Source organism: Gobius niger (assembly GCF_951799975.1).
Source record: "Gobius niger genome assembly, chromosome: 5".
Taxonomy (NCBI): Eukaryota; Metazoa; Chordata; class Actinopteri; order Gobiiformes; family Gobiidae; genus Gobius; species Gobius niger.
In genome coordinates, this window is record NC_136856.1 from 16,995,547 (window position 1) to 17,006,223 (window position 10,677).

At 41.1% G+C, this 10,677-nt stretch overlaps 1 protein-coding gene across 3 annotated transcripts; it reads left to right on the top strand.

The window, feature by feature from the left end:
* The first annotated feature begins 2,670 nt into the window (after positions 1-2,670).
* Positions 2,671-9,683, top strand: LOC306963119 (SLAIN motif-containing protein-like). 3 transcript variants are annotated; one of them, XM_079556584.1, is made up of 9 exons: positions 2,671-2,972; positions 3,398-3,936; positions 5,345-5,481; positions 6,158-6,280; positions 6,719-6,856; positions 8,257-8,583; positions 8,688-8,831; positions 9,102-9,387; positions 9,467-9,683. In XM_079556584.1, exons 2-9 carry the CDS (start codon positions 3,407-3,409, stop codon positions 9,516-9,518), a joined length of 1,737 nt encoding a protein of 578 aa, XP_079412710.1. In that variant the 5' UTR covers positions 2,671-2,972; positions 3,398-3,406; the 3' UTR covers positions 9,519-9,683. The 3 variants fall into 3 exon arrangements, with proteins under 3 accessions (XP_079412710.1, XP_079412711.1, XP_079412712.1); XM_079556585.1 differs by having other exon boundaries at positions 8,691-8,831; XM_079556586.1 differs by lacking the exon at positions 8,688-8,831.
* The last annotated feature ends 994 nt before the right edge of the window (positions 9,684-10,677 follow it).

Sequence of the window (10,677 nt, forward strand, 5' to 3'; positions counted from 1 at the left end):
GAAATATTTTGACATTAATGAGAAGCATGTCCACAAGATGAACATTCCTTATCAAACTCGTGTTTTCATCAGCTTCACCTGGGGCAACATCATGAAATAGTGCAATATCTGGCCAGTGACTTATGCTTGTTTAGGCTAGAATTACTTCTTCCAGGGTATTGATGAAACAACTTTGGGCACTGATCCCAAAGTTCATCCATTTTAAATAATAATATTTCCACAAAGGGCTTATCCAATTAAAATATGTTCCCTGAACTTCTACAGCCAATGGGAGTAAGTGTGGTGCAACTCAAGGGCGTGTTTCCTGTATTTAAGCCCATGGATGTGCACGTACAGGACACACATTCCTCACCTGGACGGGACTATCTATCTGTGCACCGCTGCAGACATTATAGGTAATTAAACCTCATCTATCTACCTCTTCTCAGGTTCTGTGTGGTATATTTTACACACTTGTTTATCTTTTAAACTGTGGGCATAAGGGTAGACCTAACATGCAGTTTTGAAGTCTATATCAGTCATTTTTGATAATAGGGTGTGTCTGGGGCTGTGATTTATCACAGGATTTCTTAACACATGCATTAACAAGTTTATCGTATTTAATGGACCTTCCAAAGGCATGCAAAGACAGACCCACACATATATTTGGCTGCAGAGTGATATATTTAGTGTGATTATCAAGGTCCAGTTACGAAAACCATGTGTTGGGCTTGTCCAATAGTTTCATGCTTTAGACCAAAATGTTTTATGTTCTTACACTGTTTTTAATCAAATAACCGTAATCTGAGACACAGCAGAACACGTGTTGAATTGGGTTGTGTTGGGATTGCTCAAACCTTGATAGAGTAGTTTACTGTTGGTTTTTCAGGTGTGGTCAGGTCTACATGAACCTGTGTGAACATGTTGTACAGACACCATCTTGACTCTCGAACACCATCTTATGTTTGCATCTTAAGTACAATACGAAAGATCTGTTGCATTTTTGTTTGCCTTCAGAAAACATCAGCCATGGCAGATGACAGACCAAACGTCAAAGAAGTGGAATCCTTTGACAAGAAAAAACTAAAAAAAACAGAAACAGCGGAGAAAAACTATATTCCAACAGTGAAAGGTATTGGTGCATGAGAACAGTACAGTAGCCTTTTTACTGGCACATCACACATTTTTCATTGCATTATATATTAACGACAGGAACACACCCAATGTTCAACAATGTCTATGTTTAAAGACAGTGCTCCACTCCCGCTTCACAAAACAGCTGGATAGCATTCCCCATATTCATAAGGAGCCCTTGCCATCTTAAAGGTTTTGATAATTGAAGCATTGGAGTCATAAATGTGACAATTGCTCGAGTGAATCTGGCTAATTTTTTTTCAGTCTTTAGAAGTCCTAAATGGACTCATGCAGAGAACAAATTCGTCACTTTTGAAGGCCCATATTTTTTTAAACTAATGTTGTATGCTTAAAAAAGAGTAATGACTCTCTCTTTCTAAATGCCAGATATTCAGGATGAAAAGGAGGAGGAGAAGAAGGGAGGGAATTAACTTTTGCCTCCGATGATTGCCCGAACTTCCTGCGGGCCAGATGTTACCTGCTCTTTCATCCACGCCTGTCCATTTTATATTTCTTTTGTCTATTTTATAGTTGCTAGCCATTGTTATGATAGTCTTTCATGAAGAACATTAACCATAAAGGATTTGAATGTCTATGTAAAACAATCCTATTTTATTATGTTTGGTCATAGTTTGATTTGACAGAAAATGTCAGATATCCAACTCGTCCCTTCTAATCAAACAACTAATCAAGATTTGTCCAGGATATATAGATTGAATGGGCTTTGTTTTATGACTTAAAGAATGTTTGTGAATTGTTGTTATAGCTTGAAATATTAAAAAATATTGCAAACTAAAACATACTTACACTAAGCTTTACAAAACTCCCCCTGCAATGTTTGGTGTAGTAAATGTTAGTATGCTTATTGCTTACATGTACAAGGAAACTCTGCAGTTTTTGGGCAAATGCAAACTGCACCATGGGAATCCACCTTCTTGATTCTGCCTTGGGGTGTGTTTAAACATGTACAGACAGCTGCATCTGCATGCATGCAGCAACATGAACCAATGCTGATTGCAACATTTGTGATATTTTGTTGTAGTGGTGATGGGTCAATAATTTAGACATGTAAAAACACCACTCCTGCATTTGCTGTACTTATGAATTGTTTGCAAATAGGCTAATTCAGATCCTTAAGATGTGCTTTTAATTTGAGCCTCAATAGTTTATAGTGTCCCTTTCTTTTTTTTAAAAATGCATAATTTCAGTGTGCTGCAAAAAAGAAATAAAAAACTATGTAAAAATTGTCACGACTCATGCAGTTACAATGTCATATTCAGTACATCTGACTGTACATCTGATTATTATTATTATTATTATTATTATTATTATCATTATTATTATTATTATTATTATTATTATTATTATTATTATTATTATTATTATTATTATAGTTGTTTTATTTTTTTCTGTTTAGATAAAGGTTTGATGAATAATACGCTCTTTACTTGAGCAAGGGCGACATCTAGTGGTTATTCGGGTAGTCTTCATTAAAAAAGTAGTGACTTGTAGTACCTCTTATCTCCTAACGGGGCGGCTCACAACAGGAAACGCTGCTGGAGGAGGAGCCAGAGCTACTGCAGGTTTTCTGTTTACTGAGCTAACCAAGCTGTACACACGCTAGTTAGCGGTGAACTGCACAATGAACGATGCCAGCGGAACATCGACCATCACCGATCATGCACTAGCCATTTAAAGAAGGACATCACTGTGAAGACAATCATCAGCCCGCGGTGGACGGATCCAGGTGTGCACACTGTGGTTCATTCATGCAGTCGCTACAGCGGAGCGGAGTTTGAGCTCCGAGTGGCGGGCAGGAGGAGGCATCTGCAAGGGGACAGCGCCATCATCCTTCTCTGGTACCGTCATTATCGTTTTCCCCCATGCATGCAAGTTGAAAGTACATGTAATGATATGTAGAGTGCTTTTTTTCATTTTTTATTTTACTGCTGCAACGATGTGTGTTCAAAATAACCTTGGTATAGCCTAATGTCGCTCAGAAAGATATCACTTTTATGATGGCTTTATGTGTTGTGGGACTTTGCATGCAATGTCGCGTACGTGTAGGTTGCCCTGTAGACAAGCTTCAAAGACTTTAACACCAGTTACAGAAAACATTCAGGACACTTTTCCCCCCCATTCATTGTATTGCCTACTGTAGTACAATTCAGTAGGGTTTCATCAATGCTTCTTTGCTTTTTGCTGTTTACTTGTAGGTGGAACGATTTGTTCTCTTGTTGCCTATATGCTTGTTTGTGACTTTTTGTTTCCTTTGTTTACGCAGAGAAAAAGCATGGTTGTCCCAGACAGTACCAACATTGTCCCCCAGCCTCACAACGGCAGTGCATCAAGCCTCCTGGACCTCCCCGAGTCCAGCTGCAAAGAAGCTGAGGTGGAGGGTCAGGACCTGGCAGGGGTGGAGCTGGAGGAGGTCCGAAAGCTGCAAGAACTGGTGCGCAGGTTGGAAGTCCAGAATGAGTCGCTACGCAGCCGAGGAACCAAGCTGAACAGAGACTTCTCCCTGCCACCTCCTCAGGACATCAGCAGTGGTGAGGAGATGTCACCTCTGCCTGTGGTCAGCCCTATTGACGAAGAGGACGACGAGGAAGAGGACACGGGACCCTGCGGTGCTTTTTTGACATTAAGTTGCAGTGGTCTGGTCAGACAGGGGCAGAGCCAGACCCCGGACAGCCCCTCTCAGGAGAGCTATGAGTCAGAAACACTGGCTGAGAGCGATTCAGGAGTGGACCAAACTGCACTAGATGAGGTTGATGTGTTGGACTTGGAGGATGAGTCTGCAGATGTGGAAGAGGAGGACAGCTGGTAGGTTTATTATTTCTGGTGGTATTTTGTTTTTGTCCATTGACCTGTAAGATATTTGTCTCCACATTAGAATTTGTACAGCTTCAGTAAACACATTACCATTTGGTCATACTTCGTTGGCAACCCCAGCAGGCCTATGAGTAACCGTTTGAAGATTAGAACACTGGAGCCTAATGTGTTATTCCTCCCCACAGGGCAATGACAACAAAGTGATGCGGCCCAAACTTTTTTTTTCTAACTAAATTAATTACTTGCTTTCCCAGTTGCCATCCATTTTGTTCCATGTTTGAGCTTTCAAATGAATGGAAATATTATGAGTGCAAAGGGTGGATGGGTGTCTTGACATGCATGGTTTGTTTCCAATGCCTTGTCAGGTGCAATGAGGCAGGCAACTCATACAAGTTTTTTCATATTTGACTTTGGGTTCTCATCTGAAAGGAACAACAAACTTGATCTGTCCTTTACCGGTTTGGCAGGTTTCGCTCACCAGGTGTTTAAATTATTTATGCAAACACATGAGAACAGTCTGTGCATTTAAAAGATGTGAAGAGAGTTCACATCTTGGAATGCTGATTACTGGTCTTTTAGCATAGTATGATATCTAAAAGCCATATTTTTGCATTACATAAAAGAGCTACCATACTACACGCTTTAACTGCTCTGCTGTCACACCAGACCACTTACGTCTTATTTTCAGTCTTGCATCATTAGCTGTACCATATGTAGTGTGTGTGGTGATCATAGACAAAACATCTAGTAATCCGCACTGGACCATAATCTGATCTGCCCCGTACTGGTTCCACTGCCACATGGACAAACCGGAGTTGGGGATTGAGTAGCATGTGATCTCAGGGGCCCCCGCAAATCCTTAAACTAGTGGCAGCTACATAATCTTAGCTGTACTTAGATAAATCTACTCAAGTTATTAATGCACACGACTTCTGTCTATTGATTTATTATGTGTTAGACGTTATATGATGGATTTTTTGATGGGTCTGGTTTAGCTGGTTAAATAAAAGTCTTAACAATGCATATATTCTAATGTAAAGTCACCACAAATAACCTTTTATATCTTGAATTATTAACCCATTATTCCCAATTATTTTTTAATAGTACAAGATCAAACACAAAGTCATGGTTCTCACTCCCCCTCAGTGAAGCTTTGGCTGCATGTGTGACCTGAATATCGCTGTGTGCATTGTTTCTCGTTCTAGTGGGAAATTGCCTCTTTTGTGTTTGCCCAATAGAGAGGATGATTTATTGTTGATTGGTTCAAAACTAATCTGTGTCTTTTGAGTATTTGATGCAAATGGTTACGCTGATATGTTCTGGGTACTGGGTATATCACCAATACAGCTGTGTTTCAACCTTAAACCACAAATGTTGTGTGTGTTTTTTTTCTTTTCAGGTTGTATGTGTCTCCAAAAAAGCAGGTAGCAGATGCTGGCCCAGAGTCTCCATTAAAATGGTGTCGGCAAGTTCTTGACCATCGCAGCCCAGATACTGAAGTGGCATGTCGGACTCTCATCAACCGCTTGGACCAATGTAAGATGCAATTTGAGCTTGAAAAAGAAAGAAAGAGCAATACAAGTTTGAACTCGTTCTGGCAGCTAAATTACTGTTTGTTTTTTATTCAACTATCAAACAGTTAAAATCGCAAAAGACCACATCTTAATATAATGAATGGCTTGGCCACATCACACACCAATATTCAAATCAATCAAACATAATTTATATAAACTAGAAAAGTCATGGACATCAAAAGATGTTAAGTGTCTAAACAGTATATTTTAACTTGCAGTGAATCATATAACAGTAATACAAATGTCTTCAGCAATATGGATAATTGGGATATTTCATTGGTTATGTTCATTGTGTAGTCTGACTGTTCCCAAGAGGAAAGACATGCAGAATGAATATGCAGTCTGTCTTTTTATCTACAGCAAAAGTCTGTAGGAAAAAAAACTCCTGACTGGTGTTTCCAGCACACCATTGACTTGAACAAAGATATTCACACAAGGGCTCAGTAACAACATGAAGTCATAAACTGGGTTGGATTACCTCCCTCCAGGTCAATGTTTTTTCAATGGCAGCAGGCCTGGAAACTGTTCAGTAATGCAGGCGATATCTTTAATCCAAAGTATTTAAATGCACATGTTTTATTGACCATGCAATTAGTCTTTTTAATTATTTTATGAAAAACTATTGCTTGTTCCTGCAGCCGCTCGGTGGAGAAGCATGTACAGCAGCTCTTCAGCAGAGACAGGCTCTGCAGGATCAGGCCTGATCTCTCCTGGGTACCACAAATCAACTAACAAATCTCTACTAACCAGTGGCAATTCAGGTAGGGCATGACATTAACACACTGCTTTTTTACATGTGTGGGAACAGGAACCGTTGTACAAATGTAGGTCACTTGATGCGTGCTTGTGTGTGCACTTTAATGTGTTTGGGTGTCCTCGGGGAGTGCTGATGTTTGTTGCATGGATTTGTCTTTGACACCTAAAACCTTGTTCTGTAAGCATAAAGTTACATTATGTAAACATTTTAGATGAGAATAATCAAGACTGCATTTAAGCTAAACTTAACACACTGGACAATGCAACAGTATTTGTATCGCTCTCAAGAAGTGACTTATTTTGGTAAGCTCGAGTACACGTACCACAGAACCACTGGTGTAGGTAGCATTAGATCATGGAACATAAATCATACAAATTTATGATGAAAACAGGAATTGTCAATGTCATACTGCAACTCAATGTAAATAATTATATGTTGACAGGGACAAGCTTGCACTCTGCTTTAAGCTCACAGTCCTCTATTGATAGTGAGCTCAGCACATCAGATGACTCGATATCTATGGGCTACAAGCTGCAGGACCTCACCGATGTTCAGATCATGGCTCGGCTACAAGAAGAAAGTAAGTTGATATGTTACATGATGACACTTCCTAGGGCTGGGTGAGTTTGGAAAAAAAAAAAATCACGATTATTTTCCCCATATTGAATGATCGCGCTTTTGTTTTAATGATAAAAATAAATGTGGGCTTTCCTGGACTAGCAAGTAAACAGATGCTGTGGCTGGACTGAAAACTGCGACTAGGGCCGTTTTCACACATGTTGGAGCGCCTTGTAGGTCGGCCCGAGACCGCCCTAGTTTCAACTGCATGTACTCCAAAGTTCAGTCCGTGTTCCCATGCGCCCGCACCACAACCGGCTGTTCGCTGAACTTATTCCCATGACAAAGGGCATTGACCTGTCAATGCGCTGACACACACGCACATACATGCACACTTCCTGATGCTACGCTGCGGTCACTCCTCTCCCTCGTGGTTAAATACAGTGAGGCTGATGTACACGAAGCGCGGAGAAATGCACTTTAATCGGCACATGAAGAGGAACATTTCACTGTCACTGGAAGAGAAATCCGGGAAAGAGAGAGATGTAGGCCTACCGTGATTATTTAAAGTTTATCCATTTTGCCTCATCAGAGCAGTAATCCAAACATCCTCATGCACCGTGTCATTCTTTCTTTGAGCAAAAAAGAAGCATCAAAGCGAGGGTAGGTCAGCCGCATTCACGTCACAGCTGCTCCGAACCACAGAGCTGCTCAGGCTCCGAGATCACCTTTTTTCAGCTGCACTCGGAGCGGCTGTTTAGACCAGCTTGAAGTGCGGCGGTTGGATTCACACCGACCCAAAAGTGCCGCTCTCGGACTGAAAGCCTCTTTAGGTCGACCAAACTAGAGCCTGTGTGAAAAGCTTGCAGTGCAAAGGAGACGCAAAAAAAGTGGAACATTTGAAGAATGTCAGAAGCAGACAGCGAGAGTTAACGCATGGTTTGTGTTCGGAGCCTCACAAGGCCACGACATCACGGAGTTTAGTGCTAACAACCTACTATGTACATAAAGAAATACTTGTAAACGGTGCATTTATAACTATAAAAGCCGATCAAACTTTCAATTCACTGTTAGAAGTCCAGTTAACCCACGACTGCAATGATTCCCTGGGCTTGATCTGACAGGCACTGCACCATCACGGCACATGGAATTTTTACTGGCCAATCTCCTGTCGATTAAAACGCACCATGCAATTATCGAGATTGACATTCGTAAAATTGCGATTAGATTAAAATTCGATTAATTGCCCAGCCCTAACACTTCCATAGTAACAGTGTATAATTGAATGGTACATTTTTAACACTTTAAGTTAGATTTTGAACAATGGATCATTGTTTAGTGCTTTGTTGAAATGATCCCCATTAGCATTGTTAAGCTGTCGCTATTCTTCATCACGTTAATCTTTAAAAATTATTTTGTCAGGTTTAAGGCAAGACTATGCATCCAGCTCAGCCTCTGCATCACGTCGCAGCTCCACAGCATCTTTGCAGTCTCTGCGCAGATGTGGCAACTACAGTGACCAGGAGTTTGACAGTTACAGTTTAGAAGATGAAGATGAATTCTGTTCTTTGCCTCCACGACGACATCGCTTCACCCCTTCACCCTTAGGTTCACCACGTTGCCAGTCACCCTCCACTTCTAACCAGAGCCAAGAATACAGTGCCCGTCTAGGCTCTTCACGCACAAGAACACCCAGACGGTCTCTTCAGGGCCCAAGTGCTGAGCTGATCAAATTTGCCAAAAGTGAGGGTAAGTTAAAAAAGATGTGGGATTTGGCATTTTGTCTGTTATACCCATTACATTGAACAACAATGTTGTTCGAGAACATTTATATTCGTGTAATGTGGTTTCAGAAGAGTTGAGGCACAGCATGCCTAATTTGGCTCCCCGCACTAGTCTGCGTTCACTGGAGGCAGTCAGGAACAGCCGTAGCATGGAGGCTAACCTCCAAAGCTCGGGCAGTCGCATGTCCCACCTGACCAACCCCCCCTCCACAGGTAACCCTCCCCATCACCTAAACCTGTTGTGATGAAAGTCCCTGTGGTTTTATCCTGGACCTATCCTGTTTTACCACTGCCTGATGCCTAGTTTCATGTGCATAGTACTTCACATAATTTAGCAAAATATTGCAATTATTAAAGATCGAAATGGAGAAAAGGTAAGTATACTACATTTTGCAAGGTTTGATTATCATAGCAATATTTTGTTCATGCTTTTTCTGTTCTTCTTGGTTTTGATTGTATTTTCACTCTTTTCTTCTTCCATAGGTATGACGAATAGTCGAATTCGCAGCAACGGTCAGTCTCCTCTTTCTCTGCGAACCCCAATTAAAGCCGTGGGTCCTGTATCAGGCAACCACATATCCAGAGGTTTACCTGTAATCCAAGGTCCACCAGCTGGAGGGGGGCGCCGAGTGCAGTCCCCTTGCTCTGGAAATGGTGGACCATATGCACCTGGGAGAGCCTCCATAGGAACAACCAGGACTGGCTTGGTTCGGGGACAGAATGCACCATCAGCATCCTCAAGAAGTAAACTATCACAAGCCCCCCGGAGGTATAGTACAACTTTCCTGTGAAGTTATTGGAAGAAATATCTGTTCTGATTGATAATTGACTTTTGTTTGTTTTAATAGGTCTTTGGGTATGAAGATTTCTGATGAATCCTGGAAAGACGGCTGTTATTGAGTTTGTGCTGATAGATATTCTATACCTGCAGCCTCCAACCACCTTTGAACATGTGTCAAAAACTTGGCTGTTAAACCCTTTTGGTCCCCATTTCAATCTGTAGCACTGGATTTATGCATGAAACATTGTCAACCCAGAAAAGAAATTTTGGATACGTAGGCACATCGTTAAAGGGACTATAAGGAGTTTAAAAATGTTAAAATTAAGTATTTTCCTCCCCTACATGTTCCAGCCATGTCCTAATGTGTAGAATGAGCTCAGACCTGTTCACCACAACTGCCTCTAAAATCCTGTATGGTCACTCAAAAATGTGTCACTTCGGCCCGAATTGCCGTCTTGCACGAGCTTAATATAGAAGGTGCAGTTACACATATGGCCTGAGGTGGCAGTAGTGAGTATAAAATGGCGAACTTGCTTCCAGCCCCTTTAAGGACCAATTGCAAGCTTTCACAGGACTTTTTTTCCCTTTTTCTAAAATAAAGTAAAAGTAAATTGTATGTTGTTACTACTTGTAATGGCGTTGATTTTAAAATGAAGTGTACAGCTTTAGTTTTTTTTTTTCTGTGTGTGACTTCCTACTTGAAGGTGCTGGTTATTGTGACTTCCTACTTGAAGGTGCTGGTTGTTGCATGCTAAAATTCTCTTCTTTTTAACTTGCATCATGTGGATGTTTTGACAAATTTTCACATTTCCCACACTGTGTGATTTTAGTTTCAAATGCCTATTGTGAAAATAGAATATGATGTAAACCGCACTGCCCTTATTATATAGCCTATGGTTTGTGCCAAGGTGCAGGTCAGCGTAAGTGAAGGTTTGGTGTCTGGATCTCTATTGTAATAAATTTACTGTAAACTGAGGTCAAAATGAAGGCTTCCATTTTTGGATGTCACTGTGTACAAGAGTAAACTATGAAGGCCCTTTGCCTTACATAGCTATGCACTCTCAAACAGTGTGCCTCTAATCAGCTACTGTGATGAGTAGGCTAATAAAGTTTACTTTGAAACTACTGATGCGTGAGAGAGCTTTCGTTTAAATAATCAAGACTGGTTCAATGCCTGTTCCAATACTGCAGAGTTAGACCACCTCATCCATCAAAGGTGCGCGGAGCTCTATCTACCGGATATAGCCTTTGCTACGCCACAGAGTGGCTACACCCCCT